The following is a 23,771-nucleotide window of genomic DNA, read 5'->3' on the forward strand; positions in this document are numbered from 1 at the left end:
AAAGGTGTTTGTCTCAAAGGAAGGTGTTGTGGGGGAGGTGGAGTAAATTGACTGTTTACAACAACAGACCCAGAAAGGGACCTTGAATGTCCATGACGAGCTCCATTCCCGTTTTCACTTTCAAATCACCTTATCCCATGCTTTTTTGGATGCCATCCTAAAAAACCAGGGCCATAATTTCCATCCAATTTGCTCCCTCTCTCTGCATGAACACTGACAGATTGTCATATTTTGGCCACGCTCCCAGAGGAGAGTTGTGAGAGGCAGGAGGGCAGATAAACGGCTATTACCATTCACACCAGCTCATTACGGAGCATTTAGACCCAGGAGCACCAACTCAAAAGCTCCACGCGGTACCCACCCCAGGAGCCCCTCACAATTGAGTTTGTGATTGACAACTGGTACTCAGTTACAGTTCTTTTCCTCCACAGCTACGCTCTATTTCAAAACACTCATTTTGTTTCATCAATCAAAAAAAACCAACAAAAAAACAAAAACAAAAAACTTTATGTATGGCATCCAAATTATTTGGGCAGTTTTTATTTTTATGTGGACAGTAAGATGTACACATCTTAGATAAAAAGGTTTGGGCCTACCGTCATGAATCCATCCAGCAGGCCCGAGTCTGGCTTTGGTGGGGCTTGTAATCTCTCCATTGACCACTTCTCGATGATCGACGACACCTGAGAGTTTTCTGTGTTGAGTATGCGGAAACCGGTCATGTTGACTCCACTGTAGCGATATGGTTCCATGTCAAGGGCGAAAAGGTCCTAGAGGCACAAAGATCAAAATGTAACTGAAAAAAAAAAATCATGATTTCCTCATCTTCCCTCCTCCACTGCTATACATCGCTCATTTTCATAATTACAAGTCGACGTTTGAGCGGCAGCCACTGCCAAATGAGGGAGCGCAAAAGGGTGCAGTTGAAGGGATTTCAGGAGCTATTTCATCTTACGCTGAGACAGTAGCCTTGATAAAGGCAAGCCTTTCAAGGTTACCGGCATGCTTTTGGTGGACTGCCATCTATCATGTGGACGGAAAAGGACGACCCAATTGTCCCGCATGCAGCATGTCTGGCATCTCACCAGGCAGATGTCTCTGGGATGCAACAACACAGTTGACAGAGAAACAGCGGGTGATGGACGCAGAATGGGGCTGCCGTGGTCAATGTTTGCTGTCCTATTCCGAGAGCAGCATGAATGGCTTGGTACCAGTGTGCAGCATCTCGGGCCAGCACACTGGCTTCCAATTCTGCCAAACACTGACTGATGTTAAAGTAGGCATGCTTCCATCCCGGCAAGAAACAGCATGCCACCGAAAGAGGCCTATAATCACTATTCTCTTCCCTTTCCCAATGACATACCTGCTGTCACTCACTCCCCTTTCATCTAGTCAGGTTCTTACTGTATGTGGATGCACTAGGGATAGTTACATGTCCTCTGCAATGGTAAATGTCTTTTCAGGTCAGTTTTCTCTAACCTTTTCTTCACCCTTTCCAACTGTGTTCCAAACAACACAGCGGGCTATTTGTTTGTTAGAGCTATAATGGACCAAATGGGTGACAGTCTCATCTGCTCAGGGCTATTATCTAAGCTCTCAGTCTTCTGTTCTCTGGGCTCAGTGAAGATGTGCTGCTTTTCATCTGGAGTGTGAGAAGCAATCTTTGTAGTGGCTAGATCAAAGAAATTTAGCAAACTTCAATCGCTGCTGGAGTGAGAATAAAATACCTCCAACTGCTTTTGTTTCCTAAACTCTGGGTAGTGGTCAGCCAGGTGAGGTGAGAAGGTTGTTCAGAATTTAGAAAATAAATTCAAGTTAAACTTTCTCAGCAGACGCAGTGGAATGCAAAGGGTATATTTATAATAGACTGCATAACAATGACTCAGCCTTTCAAGGGCATCGGTTTCTGTGATCGCAAAGTCAACTTGCACTTCGGGTTCAAAACGCCTCACATAAAATGAAAATAATGGGATGTTTTTCTTTGACTAGTTCTCGGTTAGCGGTATTAAATTGTATTCTCAGAAATGAAAAAGTGACAGGTAATTTTTCATTGCAACAAGGAAAAAAAAAACAGATTAATGTTTGCACTACAATAGGCTCAGAAGACGAAATATCTCCAAACAGCATGTTATCAAGTGGACGGGGCTGTGCAAAAAGAAAAAAAGTAACAAAACACAGTCTATCATCACATCTTGTCAACAACAAAAAAGTCCCAGGGTACTCACCAGGGTTGTAAATATATAATGATAGTACTCCGTCATCATACCCATTGCCAGGGCCTACAGGGAGAAATAAAAAGCAAGCAGTAACTAAAAGTCAATTACAAATAGCTTAATGAATTGTGGTATTAGAATTACTAATTGACCTGTTATTTAATACATATTGCCACCCTGACACCTGTCAGAAAGGCACCTGAGACTGGAAAAAATGTGAAAGCGGGGGCCTGCCAAGGCATTTTTAATTGTCCTGATGACTGATGAACAGACTTATTCGGTTATTATTACACTCAGAGCCGAGACGGTATCATGACACTGACAGTAATTTTGCTTGAAAAAATCAGTCTATGCGTCCACATTGCTCACGTTTCTCCCAATACGTTGTACATTATATCCTAAGTCCATGCGGGCTCGGCACTGCATTGTGCATGCAACGATAAATAGCAAACAAAATATGCGCCACAATAAAGAATCATTAGTTTTGACACACAGCTATAGAGAGAACTCCAACTGTGCAATATGCTTGTGAGAAGACTTGAGCTCAACAACAACCCCCACGGTTCTCATTAATAATGCGCCTCTGCTAAATGAATTGAACATGCCTGTGAGCAGAATTAGACTTTATAATTTAAAAGAAAAAAAATATGTACAATGGAAAGCATCCATTATGACGGGCCACGAGTAGATATCTAACACACAAGGATTAAAGATGTACAGATCTGCAGCAGTTCTTAAAGAGAGAAAGAATAAGATAGGGATCACGAATGGACTTATGTTGATTATTTTAGCACATATATATGTGTATATATATGAGTCTGGGTACTCAGTAACATGTGAAAATTTCTTTAAGGGGAAATTATGTAAATTTTATACAGTAGCTAACTTACTTTTAACTAAATTCAGGAAACAGTGTGATAAAATTACTTATGCTGTTCACAAATGCTGCAGACATCCGTGAGTCTAAGAGAGTATCAGGGCTCATTAAGGTGAGTTGATACCTGTTTCAGGATCCAGGCAGCCATCTCATGTCCACAATCAAATATGACATGGAACTCCTTTGCCTTCTTCATCTCCTTCAGAAGTGGCTTGGCGTCCTTGGTCTCTGTGGGCAGCTGTCGGATCTTCAAACGAATGTTGTATCGTGAAGGTGCCTTGATCAGCTCCTGCAGTCGAATGAGACCTGCAGACAAAGAGGATACATATATAGTGTGAAAGGACCATTTTAAAGATGCAGCAATATGGTGTGTTTGATGTGCCACCATTTTGAAGTAACTCTGATTCTAAGGAGGCCACGAAGACCAATTGGAGTCATGTATTCTCAGCAGAAAAAATATGCTCATATGCATGTCTTCCAGTCTATTGATCCTCCTACTCATGCTTGGCAAGCAAACAGACAGCTACAGACTTATCAAGAGAATGTTACACCAAGCCAGCACATTGCACTCTTTCATAACAAAAACCACAATACAGAGAGCGCCTCATTTTGCAACCTCCTACAGAAAGTCCCATCCTGAAAGAAGCTTCCCAAATGGTGATTTGCTCTTGTCTTCCATGATACCATAGAATAGCGCGGAATAGGTTCAATTTTTATCCAGATGGAAAGCCGTGGTCAATCCTGCCTCTTCTGCCTCTCTCACATACACTTCAGATGTGTTCTGATGAGAGAGGCTCTGTTTGCCCAGCTTGTACTTGCCCCCAGGGAGCCCGGCGCCTTCGTCACACATTGAGCTACAATCTTCACCTTTCATTTCTCGACCACACGCTCAGGTAGAAAGCTCTCCGGGAGATACTGTGATGAGATTACAATGAGTTTCTCCCTCAGTAAAGAACTTCAGAGTCCAGGGATGAAAGAGGCTGGATTGATGGGAGAGATGATTACTTGTCATGGGTATAAAAATGGATGGAGCAGCAAGGATAGTTTGAGAGGGAACTGGAGAGAGATAGGATTTTTTTTTTCAACCACTTTAAGATAGCTCAGCCTATTTTTTATTTTGAAATGAAGTGCTGTGTGAGCAGTTTAATGGTCTTACTGTGAGTGGGGCTGGGTCTCCCTGAGGCCTATAGAAAGATTGGTGTGAAATAGGAACATGCAGGTCTCGCCTTGAAAAGTACCATTGTAGGGAGGAATACTGAACCTATACAGCTTTCCTCAGGTAATCCCAATAGATCCCTACTCTAGGGCATGTCTGCGTCTCCCTGTTTTTGTTCGAACTGACACTTTGGGAGGTGTTAAGCTAGGAAAAAAAATCTGTCAAGGGAGCTCAACGTTTGGGAAACACTGTCATTGTAGATGTTTGTGGGCTCTGGCTAATTCCTTCAGACTTTCCCCCTGGATCTTCTAACGGCTGTGTGTGAATATTTTATCCCCTCTGATAGTTTTTCCTGTCAGCCGTCAGATAGGCTCCAATCAGCAGCGCGGGGCTCTGGAGCATGAAGCTGTGTGATTACAGCCTGAGACCGGGTGGAAACGGAGGGGGTAAACAACATGGCTGTGCAGCTGTCACACTTTTCAGGGCGTCAGGTGCGTTACAGCCTATACGTACCACAGAGGAGGCCCAAGCAGCTCCTATCTGATGCAGAGAGAGGTGAGAGATCACCCCATTTGGCATCTCTCCGGGACAGTTTGCAGGAGAGTGAGGGTGTTAACATACTGAGCTCCAAGGTAGGAAGAGAGGGGAGGTCAAGGAGATGAGTCAAAATAATGTGGCAAGCGGGACGAGCCAATGGGATATCAGCTGAGGTTAATGTATGAGTGCTAGAACGCTGCAGGATTGGCTATTTACAATATATCACAGATGTGGAAGAAGAGACACTTGAAGAAGTCAAATGGCTGTAAAGGTGATGCTTTCAAAAGGAACAAAAGGGCTCTCGTATCTATTTAGAGGCGCTGCATAGGATGTCAACTACAAGACTATATAGACTGGTGGAGAGAAGAAATTGAATTCATTAGGCAACCTGAAAATTTAATCCTCCTCTCTGCTCTGTAATTTACTTACATTTACTTGTCAACCACGTCATGCCAAAAAGCTCATAACTTGTGAATACGCATTTGAATATTGTTATCTTCTCTAGAGTGATTATACTTTACCTTGTAAAACTCTCACTGTACTCCAGCTAAAATACGACTCGCCTTTTAAAAAGCACGTTACGAGGCACTCCGCAAAGTCACAGGATAGACAAAATGGCTCAGAGACTCATTTGATTGCCACCCTCAGAGATCAAGTGTCTCTGTGTGTTATTAATGGCTGTTGTCAGCGCCCACATACTACAATTCTGCATTGCATTAATCTGAAGAGACACAGGGTCATTCTGGGTAATGTGGTTCTCGTTTTTTTTCTGTGCTGCTGCTCACTCTCCTGGAAGACTGACATGGGCAGCACCTGGAGGACTAAGGCAGAACAGTAAGCTATTGATTTCTGAATTAACTTGACAGGTTACAAAGCACTCTCTGAACTCTGAGCAGCACTGCTGCTTTTTGTAGATCACCTGGTACTTCTTTCTTACTGGACATTGTTTTTTGGTTGGTTTTAAGAATTGTCACATCCATCATCACACAAAACACGCACCAGTGGAAAATGAAGACAGACACCGACTGTACCTGTACCTGTGCTGTCGTCATAGACCACGGTGACTGTTCTCCACTTGAAGAAGTGCACCAGGTCGAGAATGGCTCTGCTAAGGGAGGAGAAGTCAGGGTATAGGCTGACATAGTACGAGTCCCTGTTGTCTGACACCTGATGCTTCCACTTGGTCTGGATGTGGGGCACTCCCAAAGCATTGCAGATGGACTGGACCGCGTTAGCTGACGAGCTGTGTGAGGGGCCAAAAATGGCCGCCACACCTAAGGAAAGCTGGTCACATGCTGACGGGGTAGCAAGGAAAAAGAAAACAAAAGAAAACAAAAAGACAGTTAGTTTCATGTTTCGGTTATGCTTTTAAGTTTCACTATATCTCATATTCTCTGCTCAATTTTTTTCTTTTTTTTGTCCACATGTCACCTGAAGCAACCAAAACATAAACAGAACCGGTGCTTAATAATTTCCTCAGCCCAGCGGATAATCTTAATTCCGACTGTGGAATTTTCTTTTATAGCCGCTAGCGGTTCGGAGCGTTGTTTATACAAGCTGGACCTCTGTTTGAGTAGGAAGGAGAACATCTTTCACACTGTTCCACTGTGGTTGTGATTGATGTGGGCAAACAAAGAGAGGGGGAAAAAAAAAGATGGGAACACTCGGGGAAAAAAATAGCAAATTAATAAGCCTCGCAACTGTGAGGACTTCACAAGGTATCTTTGGTCATTTTTCTCCCCTTCGTTAGCTCAACTCTCTTTAAACTCTGTCAATTAGTAGCCCATTTTAACAAATAAATGTCAAGTCGTTTGTGGATGTAAACTGCATTAGTGGTTAGATGGGGCGAATAACAGAAAATATTCTACGATGTACTCTGTGGTTTTATCTCGAATCACTGCCCGGTTTACACGTTCATAATAATAATAATGATGCAATAATCTTCTTTACTGTGAGCAGTAAATTGAGATTTCAGACACCATGAACACAAATGCTTGTCCATCATCAGCGACCAACAGGGCAGCTATACATGGACATTACTTTTATCCTTTTAACTGATAAAACATGAATCGATTTGACACTCAAATAGGAAAGTAGAGTGTGCAGCGTTTGTCTGAATGGCTACCTGTAAAATACTAATTCATGTAAGAACAAAAAGCACTCACAGTGAGATTCAGCTAAACGTCCTTTCCATTCCTCTTGACTCACCTTTCCGGGAAGCCTCAAAGCTGTCAAAGATGTTTATTCTCTGGATGTCATAGGTCAGCGTGGTGTTGGGGAGCAATGTGCGGTTCCTGTTGATTGTGTTCAAGGCAAATTTAAAGGCTAGTTCCTCTGCTCCCGAGGGGCCGCTCTCAATGGATTCAAATATTCCTCCTGAGGGATAAAAAGCAGGAGAGAACAAGACGTTTGAATGGCGAGTCCAGCCTCCTATAATTGCCATAGATTCCTTAACACAAGAAACCTTCAAGTAAATGATGGATATGATGCAGGCAATTACAGCTCAAGCAGTGCATCATTTTTTAAGTATTTGTACTCATATTATTGATGCTGCTGTGTTCAATGCTTTTCACAGCTCAGTTTCATGCTGACATGAAACAGATTTACAATGCGGAGTAGGCATTTGGATCCCTGCTGATTTGCATTCTGTGGCAGTCGTCGGCGTAATTATAGGCAATTAGTTGCATTGGGAGGTGAGTTCAGGGGTGGTTGCCCTTCTTTAACTCCCTCGCTCAGCCTTGACAGAAAGGTTCACTCTACCAGTTGTCCCATTGATTTAAATGATTCTCAAATGAGATGCGAGCAAAGAAAGCCGGGCAAGAGCAGAGGGAAATTAAAGTGAAAAGGTAGACGAGAGAATAAGAGTCACGGGGGAAATCAGAAACATATTTAAAGTGGGTATAAATAGAGGCAAGTCAGAAAGACAGATAACGAGAAGGTCAATCAAATCAGAAATTAAGATGCCATTGGGGCATTTTTAACAATACTAATTAAAAACATATGAACCTAACTGTATATCTCACTGTTTACTCGGTTGGTTCTGTTGCTGTCTGGCAAATCTTGTTACCTTTTTGGTGTCTGTAACTGATGAAATAAAAACTTTTACATAACCAGACACTATAATTACTGCTGCAAAGAAAGGTGTTGTCAGTTTAAAATAGCATCCTTCAGAACTGTCAGTTATTCTGAGCACAACAGGGACAATTAATGCTCCAGCTGGTCTATTTATGCACTTCAGGATCCGAGACAAAGAATATCAATGTTTAAAGTGAGCCACTACAAATGTGTCTTGTTTTCTGATTATGTCAAGCATAATTTATCTGCATGTATTTACACTGGACTTGGTATGCTTTCTCCTATTTTCTGTCTTTGGGATCCTTTTGAAATTGTAGATGGTCCCACAGGTGATGCAAGTCATTCTTAGACTGCTATAAACACCCATCTCACACAAGTCTTGGATCTTTAGGATGTCAATTAGAGCAGCTATCCCTACAGTAGTTGCTCTGGCTTTGACCCAACCTTCTGTTTGCAAGCCATTTCGAGGAACGCTGGCTTAAAGGAAGAGGAGCTTGATTCACAAAGTGGATAAACTAAGGGAATGCACCAAAGAGGAGAATAAAAAAGGATCATTTTGAACTTTGAATCATAGGAAGTTTTAAAATGTTTTCCTGGAATTGGGTATAAAAAATTGCACCAAATTTGCATGTTCTGTTTTGTTTTGTTTTTAATGGGTTTTAGGAACATTTATGAAAATATATCAGTGTTCACATCATCTAATCCACAAGCCAGCCACTCAGCACATATGCAATTTCAGGTGTAACTGGGGTCAGAGAGAATTTTCACACATCCATCAACAGGATGAGGTAAAACCGCGTGAAAGGGGGTCTGATATGCAGCATTATGTAGCATATTACTCTGTGTTTGCATGTATAAATATGGACACTTGCTTTTAATGTGTTTTTATCCCAACTGCAAAGCACTTTGTCACTGTGTGTTGTTTTTTTAAGTGCTATACATATACAGTTATTATTCTTCTTAATATATTAAATCACACCAACAATATTTGAATGTGAAACAGCTTTGGAGTTAATCAGCCACTTTCAGCTATGAAAATAAAAACATAGGAAGACAACACATTTCAACAGCTGATACACCTTTGAAAGTGGTCTAAATCCCATGAAGGCTATACAAAAATCAAACTTAAAAGAGAATGCATGAGGGGGGAAAGATGAAAGGGTGTTGTGAAAGGAGCTCTGAGAAACACTCCAGAAGACGAGAGCAGAGTTCACGAGTCCTTCTATGGATCCCATCCTCTTGGAGGACAGAGAGTCAGTTTGACTGAATCCAAAATGAAAAACTTTAAAGCCTGTTTATTGATTCAATTATACGGAGCAAAGGGGGAAGTAAAACTGAAAGAGTGGCACATTTTTTGAAAGAGTACAGAAAGAAAGAGGGCTTTACAGTAACAGATAGCGGCTATAAATAGCATCTGGCCATGGCAGGCAGTGATAGAAAATGAGAGCAGGAGGGCAAAGAAGATGTCATTAACCCGGGGAAGGGAGCTTTGTCACTGTCACCACAGTACAGCCATATATTGGGGGTTCTTACTTTATTTTATGGAATTTTCATTTATATATAGCCCAGTCCAGCATTGCAGTTTGTGATAAGAGATATGTACAAAGTTAAGAAGGCAATGAAGCACACATTCTGAGCGTCACTGTGTCACTCAGTGAGCTGAGTTAATGATTTTTTCATGTGTAAATCCTCCTCCTATACAGCGATGTGATGCGAACATGTTGCTATTCATGGCTTTTCATTTTACTGAAATGACACATTAATCTTCAAAGGAGCGAATACCCAAAAATCACCATTAAAGATGATAGAAATCATGTCAGTCTGACCTAATAGATAATTATTACAGTATAGCCCTGAGGGAGCAGGCTGAGCTCCACTGGGCTGTTGAAAATTAGCATAAGGACTTTAGGTTATGCACATCTGATTTCCCTGGCAAGCTGTATGTCTTGGGCATGCTGGTTTGATAGAAATCATGTACCTTAAGAACTCAGAGAAGAAACATTAAATAAAAGTCTGCAGAGGATAACATAAAATATTTACAGTTAAATTTCAAAATGCTAATAAATGGAATAGCAGTGGTTATCGTTTGCGTTAGTGCTCCTTTGAATCTAATGTGCTACATGAATCCTTGGTTTTCATTTGCACTATTGATTATAGAGACTAATCCATCTCGTGCTCCTTCCCAAAGTAGATGTTATGCATCTTTCAAGAGACATAAGTGACATTAAAACCCATACGAGTTAATGTATATTTACCTTGTTTAAAGTCTAATAACACTCTACCTATTATATTTGCATTTATCTTCTCCTTTCTCTTGTTTTTGTGGTCCGTGTGACTGCAGGTGTGTGAGTTGCAGCTGAGATAATCAGCCTGTGTGTGTGCGTGTGTGTGTGCATGTAAGAATTATAGAGCTTCCATCACTGGGATTGGTTTGAATTATGGTGCAAATGAAAGCTCTGAGTGAGTTATGAGCTGGATAATCACTCTGACGAGAAAACAGGGCCCGCTGATCGGAGTGTTTCAGTGTGCCTGGATATGTGTGTGCCTGTGTGTCACTGAAAGAAAGAGAGAAAGACTGAGCGGAAAGTCAAGACCAAAGCGTAATGCGGGAGGGTGTCTGTATACTTTCCTCCCTTTTAATGTTTTATCACTGTTAATGAAGTGTATTTTGGATTACAATTCATGCAATAACTTGCTCACTGGCTTAATATCTCTCAGAAGTTAAGTTTGTTCTAAATTAACTTCTGTACACAGAAAAAGTACATCTCTGAAGGGCATACTTGAAAAACACTAGTAACAGACAACCTTGAAAATCACATTCAGTAAAGTCTATCTGCTGATCACATGCTGTTTGGAACAAAGATTAAAGCTAAGACTTTTTTTTTTATTACTTTGTTGAATTGTGAGCACTTGCGAAGCATTGCAAACTGTGAATGAAAATACATTTAGCACAATTAGCTCTCTCTACTGAAGGATGCTCTTGTACAATGAGAGATGGGAGTTAGATATGTTGCCATGGCGACTCATGCAGCTATGCTATGGCTGAGAGGCACCGGCACTTTTGGCATGTGAGGAGCTGATTGGTGGAGGAAGGGCATTGTGATAGTGTGTACGACCTGTCTCTGTGACTAATGACCAGCAGTGCAGCTGCAGGATGGCAGTGGGCAGTCGGGTGGCTGCCATGGCAACATGCGAGCAACCGCGTTGCTAAGGCAAATGGCCCAGGTATGCGCATGAAAGCCTTCAGTCTGGCTGCAAGACCTCCACCCACCACACCCCAACATCTACCACACCCTAACCCGCTGGCCCGTTTCTTCCTTCCTCCATCTTTCAGCCAGAGAGGATCAGTGCAACAGGCAGGAGGCAAAAGTGATGGAAACGCTCCATAAATATCCCTGAAATTCCCAGTGGGAGCGCACCCTGACATGTTTGGCGGTGAATGGGACATGATGCATGAAGGCCTGCAGAGATTCGCCGCCCCTGGTCATTAATCTGAAGCTCCCCTTCTTAGAGCTGATGACTGACCTTCCTATGCCACACAAGAGCCAATTCTATCTCGACCTGAAGATCCCTGAAAATCTGACCAGCACACAGGATGCTCAAACTCTGCTGGAAGCGCTCTCGTGTTATGACAGCCAATCATACAAAAAATCTTCTGCAGTCTGTACAAAAATTATAACTATTTGGATCACTGCAGGATGTTGGCTTATTTGTCAAATACTTCTTGTAAATATTCATTGCTTTTGGAGGTGTGACATTCTTCACTATTTTAGTCTGTGTGCACGATAAGACATGCATGCTGTGTTTAAACATTTTGTAGCCAAGACTATACATGCCAATGCATTGTTTGGCAACTACATCCTTTATGGTCTTATTATCTTGATGAGCATTAATACTGAAAGAGCAAGACAGAGGAAACTGTAAAACTAGCAAATAAAACAATATTGTGTTTAGAAAGATGCTCAATACATTTTTGGTTGTGTCTAGTGAGCCCAAGAGTAGCACTTTAGAGTGTGATGCAGGCAACATGTGAAATGTAGCTCAGGAACAAATGAGGAAGGAATCAGCAGCGACCTGATAATTAACGGGCTGTTAATGAGCAGCTCCTAAATATAACTCCGAATCAAGGACTGGATGATGAGGGGTTGCCAGAGATTGATAAGTCAATACGTTTAGGTGAATCAAAATAACTGCGACGTTCGTCACTGGTGGCACAAAATCAGGAATGCACATTTGCTGCAAAAGTACCAAGCATAGTTAAAACAGAATATGATATACAGCATGAAAAATAAGGGAAAAAAACAAGTACTACCAATCAATAAAAAACAAATCTATAATCAGCTAACCCGTTCGAAGCTGAAGATGAAACCCATAGGAGCTATTGTGTGTGAACAACAGTTTTTATCTAGCTTGTCTGGCTTGTTGCTGTTTTCTCCAGAATAGAATCACTCCTGTCACCTTAAAGCCTCTTGACACTGGGCTGGACTGTCACCTGCCACTGCTGGATGCTAAGACTCAGAGTGAGTCACACACTTGAACATACAAGTGCAAACAGACACAATCACGCACTTCGAAGATTGAAACTAAACAAAGCTGTCATGCAAGAATCCACTGAGTACAAGGAAAATGTGGCTGATGAGAGAATTTATAGCTCCCGCCTGCAGCATTTAAAGATGCCTAACTTGAGCTGAACTCAGAGTAATAATGAGCTTATCCATTGCAAAAAGATCAATTTCATCAATCTCTTAATGAGCACATACTGTCTTCAATTAGAATGTGTGCCATGGCCCTCATCCCTGACCCGGCTCCAAGTGGGAAACCAGTGATCATATAACATGTATTAATTCCAGGCGCTGGCAACAGATGTGCTAATTTGCTAGGCTCTCTCTATTCATAATAATGTGCCAGCTCCCTCCTCAAAGTATGTGCTAATTTGCAAGGGCTTATTGTGGATGTGCTAAACTACCGGCTGACATTTTGTGTGCTAATTTGTCAAGCAGGGACCCCTTTTGGTACTAATTGTGCCAAACTGTGAGTACACTTCCACAGGCCTTGAATTGCTGAATTCCTAAATGACTTCTGTCTGCTAGCGGTTTCCAGCCTCTTCACTGCTCTCGAATTGTGAAAGCAACTGAAAAGAAATACCAACTACTGTGAAAATAAGATGTATAAGCACTAAGTTCTCACACTCGCCTGCACACATAGGCATATAAGGGTGCACACACACATTCTGACTATTCACAGAAAATATGTGCCTGCACTTGAGATTGCACAACCTCCCTAAAGAAACACGTTCTGTGGTTGTTTTGCTGTATGACCAAACACGCTCACATAGATACATGCTACAAAGCTTGTTAAAAAGCTCCTTATAAACCCATAAAAAGGTCACAAAGGAGTTTAATACTAATAAGGGTTACTTTATTTTTTTAAAATTGCTTTAAAATTTCAGTTAGTATCACAAATCTGTTTCCCACATTGCACACTGCACACCCCCAGTGAGAATCTCTTCCCAAACAGGCATGCAGAGAAATCATTTTTTACCCCAAAATGATTTATTAACATTACAGAACAAGTGGAGATAATTACATTTTGGGCTACATTAATATTTTATATATTATCAGAACTGTATGTATATTAGAACGTATTAAAAATGGTTTAAAACAATCTAATGACAATTCCCTATTTTCCATGGGGGTGGTTAGATGAGAGGTATTTTAGAAAATATCTGCTGACACTTCTGCTACACACAAATCATCAGAGGTACACAACAAAAGACATTATGGTTGTTGTAATATGAGATGTACACAGGTGGTAACACTTTTGAGCTCTTGCTGAGGCATCATTCAGTGGTGCCTCGGGAAGAGGAGTCATTTTCACTCTTCGCAGGCAAATAGCTTTCAGTTGTCTTTATGTTGTTTCTCTGTGGGGAACATTGAAAGGCTTTTTTTTTTCTCGCCTCTGTGACAGATACAGAGACTGGGAGTTTATTGGGTGACAGGCAACAGTGCTTTGGATTAAATTGGGCTTCTACGTTTTCTTATGTACATGATCACATCTTCCTCTTTTTCTGCCATTGGAGTCAGTTCTGTCATGGCAAAACATTATGAAACTCACCATCCTGACTGGGAACTGTCTACTATCTTAACGTCTGTGCTTTGAGGGCCATGAACAAGCCAAAGTTGGAGGTGCACTTATGCACATAACTTTGGTTACCTATGCTAAATTGACAAAATATGGTCACTGGTCTCCTTGGATTTTTTTTAAATGGAGTATCTGGATTTAAACATTACATTACCAAAGCATTACAGCCAATCAAAATCTGTAAAGATATGTAGGGATGCACCAATGAGAAGCTTTAATTACACTGGTAATTTTCTTTTGTAACTTTTCATTGGCTTGTGTAATTTAGCATTTCACTAATGAATACCAATTCAGTAAATTTACATTCTTTGACGTACTTATTTGTCGTATTTTATTTTATTATATTTTATAAAGTTTGCAAAGCAATCTTCATGTTGAGCTCGGATGCTGCCTTACATATAAAAGATTCCCGGCCTCACAGTGAGGAGAAAAGCTTACTAATTTAACACTGGTTCCGGAGCAGTACGTGGTATCAGCAGCTACCTGAAGCCAAGGTTTCTGTATCGTATCAGAAATGGAAAAAATCGGAGCAGTACATCCCAAGAAAGAAGATCATATCTCAGCAAGTGTGTTAACACCAAACTTGGTGTACAGACTCGGCAACCCTTACCAAGGTTGTGAAAACTATGTCTCGGTGAGGTGCTTGGCCCCCTCATTGCTGCAGCATGATTTTTTTATGCATTCTTCCCACCTGCCCAACTGTTCCAGGGTATACCATGAAATATTCACGATACTATGGAAATAAGATTTATTTATTTATTTGTGGGGAAAAAAAAGTCTATGTGCATTGTTTCCACATTTTGTGGTGAGGTATGTAAATGTCTTTGGTTCATCATCATCAGAACAAATATACACTTTGCAGTTGTGATGTACTTTATATTACAGCTGCAGCATTGTATTTTTATTCTGTATTTTAGAGGGGGGTAAAACAAAAAGTCTTATTTGACTAATGCACATGCATTTGGGGAAAAATACAGTGGCTTTCACACACTGTAGGTTTTATGAGCCTTAGAGCTCTCAGACTTCCCATCTGAATTCCATGTATAAACATGAGCATTCCTAAAACTGCAGTCACAAGGTTATGCAGTTCACGTAAATAATACAAATCTCAAAAGTGCAGTCAGACACTTTTTCTGCCCACACAGAAAATATGTGATTTGTGTCTAATATACAGGCCATAGGGACTGAGCAGCGCAACTTATTTAATAGAATGTTTCCTGCTGCTTCATGCCTCACCTGTCTTTGCCATTTCTCTTCGTATGCCTCATCTTTTTCTCTACTCTATGAAACAAACCCACACAAACACACACACAGGGTCTTTCTCACTCCCTCAGACTAGAGTACATCTCATGGTGGCCTCGGCAGGTGACAGATGGCGACCTCACAGCACTGCTCACTGTAAACTGAGTTTTAATCAAGCCTAAGCACGTGTGAGAGATGCTAATTATCCACTGCAGGCTAAAGGAGTCCAGCCTGGAGAACATTGTGACCATGCATGTGCATCCTTGGTTTATATTAATTTTCCCCACTGTGATAATATCGCCATTTACGGCATCGCAACTGGGAAGCGTAATGCAGGATGGATTTGGTGTGTTGAGCATCCCTGGATACTTCAGCCCTCAAGCTGTATCACTCAACAAAATAAATATAGATAAGAACTTGACTAACAGTAATCTCACAGTCTTAAAAGTTAAGCATAGGGATTTCTAACTGTCTCCAGCATACTTGCCAAAAAGCAGGGTGTTAAGACACTCATCTCACTATCGCACCATTTCTTAACATTTCATTTCAGGCGCTAAAAACACTCCGATATAGGGAGAATATTTTAACAGGATAGCCTTAACTTACAACACATATAACATTTATCATATGTATCCAGCCCTGGTGCAGAGCCAAAAAGAAGTTCAATTTATAATGCTGCAATTAAGTCTCGGCAAATTATATGAGAGTCTATTGTCCTCCTTGCTCCTTTTGCTGCACTCATTCTAATTCGCACTGTTCTCTTGTTCATCAAAATGGCCCTGTATTACACCCTTACCAATGTAATTTTGAACAAAATGGCTAGTAAATTAGACTTTCTTTCTTGTAGAAGGGCAGATGTTATCTCCCGTTAGAGGCAAAGGTCAAGAATTAATTCAGGAGGCAGCTCTTTAATTCTAACAGTTGGGCTTTCACAGGGCGATGGAGAAGGGTAGAAAAATGAGCCCGTTCGCTGGATTTACTGAATCTAATTATAATAATTTTTAATCTTCATAAATTTAGAGATCTTTGCAAAGAAGGGCATTATTGTTTTCAGGGAGATAATGACATGGATGCCTGGAAACTTTAACAAGCCAAAAAGATATTGAGGGAAAAAAAGAAAGAAAAACATATGTGCAGTGGCTAAGTGGATAAGATTGCATTAACAGCACTAACAGCTAGTGGGTTGCAATGCGTTAAAACAAGAGTGTTTTTCCTCTGCAGTAAATCTATATTAGTTAACCAGAGCTATTTCTGCTGTGAAAATGAAATGGAGAGTGTAGAGGTAATAATGATAGCATATGCTCTATATGTTGGGCACAATTTAAATGGTGATAAAAGCCCAAATACAATGTTCCTTTTCCAGACTGGGTGTACGAAAATGAAAATATTCGACTGAAAAGGTATTCCTTGCTTTGAAATTGAGATTTCGACTTTGTATGCCAAAGTACGGGGATTTTCATCATTGTGTGCAAGGACGCTGAGATCAGGAGACAGGGAGAAGTAAGGTTTGATCGCAGTGAGACAGAACAAAGTAGAGGAATGACAAGCAGACAAGCTGAAAGCCAAAGGGGAAACAAAGACGACATGGAGAGGAAGGGCAGTGAAGGACAAAGGCAAAGAAATGGAGAAAATAAGAGGAAAATGGACAGAAAAGTCTATTTTCTGGATATTAATTCGATGCTGAAAGTGCACCTCAGCATGATACTGTCTCCTCACAGCCCATCAGATTGGTTTAGAAAACAGCAGGCCATTATGTCTAAAGTCAGAGCTAGATGCAGGTAGATGGGTGTGCTGTCAAACAAGCAAAAAGAGGAATTTTGACTTGGGAAGAAAAGAGAGAGACAGAAGAAGAGAGAGCTGGGTGGGGCACAGAAAAAATAGATGAGGGAAGGAAACGAAGAGGGAGAAATTGAGAATAAAAGAGGTCACCGGAGGCAGATAAAAGACACTCAATTAAACGACTGAATGGATGGTGCATTAGACCCGAACGGACACCTGCACCCCTCCTCTCTCCCTCAGCCACAGGGCAGGAAAATGTCAGCTCCTAGTTTGGGTTCATCAGCCTCCCATCAGCCACTGTTGTACACAAGCTAGCTGATAATCAGAGCTACAGGTACACTTTGCTGCAAAGGTGTGTCAATTTGTCTTGCTTGTTCTGCAAACACAGGCAGCTGCGCAGTAGCAAAGAGAGAAAGAAATGAAAGAGACTCGCACACTGACTTTAGCAGGAAAATAGCCAGAGGGCAAGTGATTAAAAAAAAAGCAGATTAAAAAGCAAAGCTCCTCAAATATGTGCAGTTGTGTAGTTTTTCAAACTAAATAAGAAAACATCTTTTCAGGATAAAAGCAAAAAGGCTAAAGAGGTGAAATGGGTGAAAAATGAAGGCTCCTGCTTTAATCTTTCTCCTGATCTGCTGCTTCTTATTTTTTAAGGTAATTTCACCATTTCCCACATTCAATCGAACTCTGTTGGGTAGCAAATTCAGGGTTCTTTGTCATTTTTAAAAAGCTGTGGGTATATCTCATGGGAAGCTGTGTAAGAGAAATGGAAGCAATTGGCTTCATTATGTCTCTTCAGGCTCTTAAAATAAATTGTGCAAGATGGGAATATCAAACCAAGCCTATTCCAGTCCACTGTTATGTTTGGAGAAGGGCCAGATTTAGTAGGTCATTTCAATTGGATTGTCTCTGAGCGTGGATGACAAACAGCAGAACACAATCAAAACCTACTGCAGCCAAGCCAGGTAGCATTAAAGCCTTATCTTATCTTATTAAAGCTTCAAAAAATGCTTTTGCAAACTCTGTGGTTTATTTTGCTTTATTTAATAATTCTTAGGCTTTCCTATACTGTTGCGGTTTCCCCCCCCCCCCCCCTCACATATGTCTAATCTCATCTTTTCATTCAAAACTGTCATCAAAACAACATCAGAAAGCTACCCAAACACTTACAAACCCTCTGAGTGAAAGCAGAGAAAAAATAAATTCAACATTGCAGGGGGAGGCATTTTGCATAGCCCTTGTGCAGCCTTGACAATGGAGCGTCATGCTGGTTCAAAGAACATGATTTTAAGTAAGCCTGCCTCAATATGTCCTCCCACAGAGCCCATTTCCCCCTGTGTCCTTGGTTCACACAGAGAAATGTTCATACATCTGACATTCTATGCTGTCAATGGGAGCCCGAATTTTGCTTTCTCTCCTTCAACCCATAGCTCTGCTCCTTCTTTTATTCCTTTATTCAGCTGGCTGGAAATGAAGGTGAATCACCACATCCTGACCTGTTCGGTGCCTTGCATCATAGCCAACACAGCCGGAGGGCTTTCTGCAATTGATTGACTTCAGAATCCCATGTAGTTTGGACATCAACGCTATCGTTTATGGCATATATGCCTTCAGAAATGTTTACCTGATCTGTGTGTTTGAAATTCACATCTGACTGCCTCAACTTAAGGCACATCTTTAAAACACTAAAACTATGAGTACATATTGGTAAACAAGCCCTTCAGCAAAAAACAAAAACAAAAAAAACAACCCACGACCAACAAAAGCAATCAGAGACTGTCTTAATGCATTAATCATACAACAAATACACTGTAAACATTTACTAACAATTAGCCCCGTTGCCATCTTACCGTAATAAACAGGTGACAAGCCAGGTTTTATTTTCTTTCTATTAAGCAATCACTTAAAAGGCAATTAGTGCACTTGAGCTAGTATAAAGTTAAAGATCTTGCACCTTTTACCTCCTGTTACAGTAAAACACAAAACATGACATGTTGTTCCTGCTCCTGAGTGGTCTCCTGTGACAACACTGGAAGTACAGCCAGTTCAGAAGTGTGGAACACTTCAAAACCATGTGGTCCTGCTCAAGCTGCTGCTGCTTGTGGCTGTTTAAGTCATTAATTCACAGCACAATGCAATATTAGCACAATCCCTCATATTCTGCTTTGAGCACACATTTGCTTTTTATTTTGTAATATTCATGTTTGTATTCTCACAGATGGTAACCTGTGATACACGAAAAGGGGACATCCGGGATTTGGCACTCCTTATTTGCTATGCTGCCAGTTTTCCTTCCTTTATCAATATTCAACGAAGCAACCCAGCATGCTGATTTTTATTGATTCACACTATTTTATAGTCTATTTGAAGTGGAGACAAACCCAACATGTCCACACGACTGGCTAATGAAAACACATTTTGGGTTTTAGTTCTTCTAAGGAACTATAAGGACATTTGTGTTACCAACCTATTTTCAGTTTTTCACTACTATAAAAGCTATTTCATGCATATCTGCAGTCCCAGGCAAATTTTCAACTTGCTAATATGATACTGCTGACATTTATTCAGAGATGCAGTGCATGACTCCTGGCCTCCCACTACATTTCCACATACTCTACTGTCCTTTCCGTCTCTCTTCATAGAAGCCATCAAAAAACCGCAATAAAAGACCACAACTGAGAGTGGGCTGAGAGTGGACCGCTCTGAGGCAAACTAATCTATCTTTACTCTGTATACGCCTCAACACTCACTGTTTTTTCATCTCACTCACACTTTACACAGACTCTCTCTTTCTCTCTCTTTTCCTCTCTAACAAACACTCTTGTTTTTCTTACACCTCTCAGTGACTTCAAATTTACTTCCAGCTCCCTTGGTGAGATAGCGAGAAGGACAGTCCCACATGTATTAAAAGATGCAAAAGAAAAAAGGAAAAGAAAAAAATTATTCCCTGTGAGTGCTTTCAGCTCTGACCTTCAGTCGGCTCCGAGCCACAGCAGCAACGCAGCAAGACGTGCTGTAGGCTCTTCTCAAGGGACAGTTTCACAGAGCAATTGCACATATAACCTCTAACCCTTCTGATACCCGGCAAAATCCCTGAGTGACAACGACAAAGAGTGACAGACTGTGAATAATGAAAGCCGATACATAAGGCAAGCCTTGCGCTGGGAAGTAAAGGAGCACAGGTCTCAGATTTATTCTGTTTGATTTTCAACAAAAAAATAAATAAATAAAAGCAGACTGTGTTAAAAGAGGCTGTTATGCAAGAAAGGATTACATTGCAAACAAGGTCAATCAGCTAAAGCCTCCTTCAATGTAAATAATCTTTTCAAAAGTTGCTGGTAAACCTCAAAAAAAAAAAAGAAAAGAAAAAAAGAAAAGAAAAGAAAAAGACTTAATGCTAAGAAAAAAAAAACTAATTTCATACCTCAAAGATATTTGCCATTTCAAAATGGCAAGAAATATGTACCCTGAATTAATCACCATTGAGCCTTTTGTAACTGAGGCATGACAGCAAGACCTTCAAAGACTCTGGACTGTAAACATGTTTTAGAAATCCATCTAGATAGTTCTCTGCTTCAAGCCCATGTGTGGTGCTGCATGCTAATGTAAGACAGATCTCCTCTTTGTTCTTGAAACCCACGGTGGGTATTTTTATACCATGGAAATCATTTGCGAGCAGAGATAGTTTCATATTTCTATAAGCTTTGATTGGGTCAAGTGACACGTGAATATTTTAAGCAGCTTTGTGCCCATTTTAAATATGTTTGCTGTGAACATGCTGGCAGTGGGCCAGGGCACAGGGTGTTAGCCATAATTCCTGCAATCCTAAACTAAACTCCAGCATGCTGATAATTCAGGCTGGCAGAAAGCAAAAGCAAATAAAGTCAATTAACCACAAACTCCCATTGAATGTGTTCCCTCTATCCTTGCTCGTTTTCAACAACCTTCTAATTTTACCACCACGAGGGGATAAAGCGGTTTAAATATTAGACACCCAAAAGAGAGCCTATATTCTGGCACAGCATTGTGGAAGGAGTTAGATAAACTTCTCTTCTACCCGAGGGGATTGTGTCTTTTGCCAGTGGACTGAGAAAAAAAAGCTTGATTTCCTTTCCAAAATGAAAAAGAATGTTGTGTTTTAGTCATAAATATTCCCACACGTCTGTACTGGGGAAATATAAGTATAAGCAGGAAATAAACAAATGAAATGAGTAACTCTGAGTCAACAATGCTTTCAGCAGGAGTTGACAGCCCAGGGACACACTGCATCTGCCAGCGCTGCTTCCAAATGGCAGTGATAAGGTTATCACTCAACCTCACAGTCACAGACCGACTACGGACATCAGAATTAAAAGGCGGTCTCAGTTTCACTGTTGATATTTCTCCAAATGAATTTCTTTATTTTTAGAGTAACATGCGGGTCTGTAAGTCAAAGTCATCTGGGTTGGAATAGCAGATGTGATGACTCACTGCTTGTGTGACAGAACATTTGGGGGCAGCTAAATAGGATCATGCACAAAATGTTATTTGCATGGAAAAAATAAAAAAATAAAATGAGATCCTTCAGGTTATGGGACAGATTTGAAAGAAAACATTGAATTTCCACTTCACTGAATTTTAACAGGCCATCTGTGAGTGAGAAAAACTGAGCTTTAGAAGCGTCTGACACTAAGCTATTTAATTATTTCAGGAAGCTAGTTCAGATGTTTCTACACAATTGGAATTTTATGTATTTTAAGCAGTTGTGTTTCAGATTATATTCAAAACGGGCATTTTGCATATTTATGTGTGCAGCCTTCATTGTAAGGGTGGGAAAAGAAAATTAAACGACAGAAACATTTTGTTCTCTATCCCAAAGACCCTTAGCAACATCAGTAGCTAAAAAAAGTGTAATTCAGTGCTCCCAGAAGGCAAATGTGAAGTAGTAATGAAGAGAGAATCTTTTCTCAAGAGGTTTTTTATTACAACTTGTATGGGCTGGCTCTATTTTCTGCATCTAACTAAATAAATTACCTGTAAGATTTATAAATGAGGAACACTGAACATAATAACTCAACTCAGTATGGGAATGGGCTCAGCATATTTGCCTGCAGCTGGTGGCCTGAACACTGTTTTTCTTTTCCTTTCTCCTCCGACACTTGTCGCTCTACATGGTGAGACTGGAGCTATGAATGCAAAAGGTTGACTATGCCGTAGTGTTACAGTGTGTCTTTGTGTAGAGGTCTCAGCCTGACAGGAGAACAGTGGTTTTTACAATGTGAGCCGCCTGTCTGGGCAAAAGGGATCTTGGGGCAGGAAAGGAACAGACGGACCCAGGGGAGCTGACCTCCTCATTTAGCCAGCCTTCTGCAGGAGCAGCTGGGATTATCTGCTGAGTAAGCACATCCTCCAGGACAAGAAATGTACTGGATGGACTCTAATGTCTTTAAAGGGATTTGTAATTCTCCCGTGTGCATGCATGACTGACATGTTGTGTTATTTTTTATATAAGCTGATACATAAATCTCTAATTTAACTATATTTCTCTTTAGGAAACTCGGCTCTTTCAGAAGCAAATACAGACACATGAACTTATTTTTCTAAGGAGAATGAATTACAGTGCAGAAAATGGAGCCATTTTACAATAGAGCGTGTGTGGCGCTTGAATGACAGATATTATAGTGCATAAAAAAACAAACAAAAAAACAAAAAACAAAGACTAAGTCGTTTATAGAAGGTGTATCAGTGTGTTGTGAAAAGGAAGAGTTGTTCAGCAACAGGCGGCCGTGCTGCCAAGTCCGTGCGACTAAACAAGCGCTTGTTCAGGACCACGGACAGAGCCCCGGCTCGTAGACGCGTGCCAGGCGCTCTGACTGTCACTTCCACCAGAAGAAGGAGAAAATATCAAGCATGGGTTCACCCAGGGCAAAAGATCTCAGTGACACGAAACACCTCTTATCTTACATGGTTCTGTCTGTCTTGCTGATACCAGATGCCTTACAGATCCAGCTTGTTAGCACAGGCGACATCTTTGGTATGGGGAGGTACACGTCTAACCTTTGCACTGATAAAACACGCACACACGAACAATAAATATGCATAAAGCGGTAACCATGGTCAGAATGATATCTGGATTTTGTCTCTTGGGAATGTTCGATATCATTTGCCGCCTTGAAAACTTTGCTATTAGCCAGTGCAAGGACTTTACCGTCCTCCGAGGATTACTGAATAGACGCCCGGCGTCTGTCAGGGAACACGCGAGACGGGAAATCGCGCGTCTTGCTGAGGAAGAAGCAGGAAGACAAGCACATCCCGTTGCCATAGCGGCGGCTCTTGCGGACGCGGCCTGACTCTTAAACAGGACCCTCAGGAGAACTGGGGATTGTAAGGATGTGTTGTCAACACTTGATGACATCCGCTGTCGTGGCGGCTCCCCTGTCACTCCAAGATGTTCTCTGTAAATGCAACAGAGAGCGGCAGAAAGAGCCACCCTGAGACGGATCTAATTAAGCATCAGAGGAAGCCACGGGAGGCTGCGATTTAGTGACTTTCAGACAGGAACACGGGCGTTAATGGCACTGTTTTGAAGTTATGTACCGGGGAAAATTCGCCGTAGTGGCAAGTGTTGAAGAATTACTTCTTTAATCCTTTTAAAGTGTCTAATTAACTCACCAGGATATTTTTTAAAGGAGTGCCTCAACTTTTAGACTACCGAATTACACAGCTAATCTGAGACACAGTGTTGGGTAAGGGCACATCCAGTGAGCACTGG

The 23,771-nt window shown here is 41.1% G+C and overlaps 1 protein-coding gene across 1 annotated transcript in view; it reads right to left on the reverse strand.

The window, feature by feature from the left end:
* The window catches only part of LOC146617237 (glutamate receptor ionotropic, kainate 2-like), a 63,820-nt gene that overhangs the window by 39,247 nt on the left and 802 nt on the right, over nucleotides 1–23,771 (reverse strand). Inside the window, exons 2-6 of the mRNA XM_085372849.1 lie at nucleotides 6,992–7,159; nucleotides 5,815–6,078; nucleotides 3,215–3,396; nucleotides 2,226–2,279; nucleotides 597–770 (exon numbers count right to left, since the gene is read on the reverse strand). Of these exons, the coding sequence (XP_085228975.1) occupies nucleotides 597–770; nucleotides 2,226–2,279; nucleotides 3,215–3,396; nucleotides 5,815–6,078; nucleotides 6,992–7,159 (842 nt within the window). The remainder of the gene's footprint in view (nucleotides 1–596; nucleotides 771–2,225; nucleotides 2,280–3,214; nucleotides 3,397–5,814; nucleotides 6,079–6,991; nucleotides 7,160–23,771) is intronic.

The sequence above is a fragment of the Diplotaxodon limnothrissa genome, linkage group LG15 (genome assembly GCF_057381915.1).
Source record: "Diplotaxodon limnothrissa isolate DT_005_m linkage group LG15, D_limnothrissa_male_GT1.1, whole genome shotgun sequence".
NCBI classification, from domain to species: Eukaryota; Metazoa; Chordata; class Actinopteri; order Cichliformes; family Cichlidae; genus Diplotaxodon; species Diplotaxodon limnothrissa.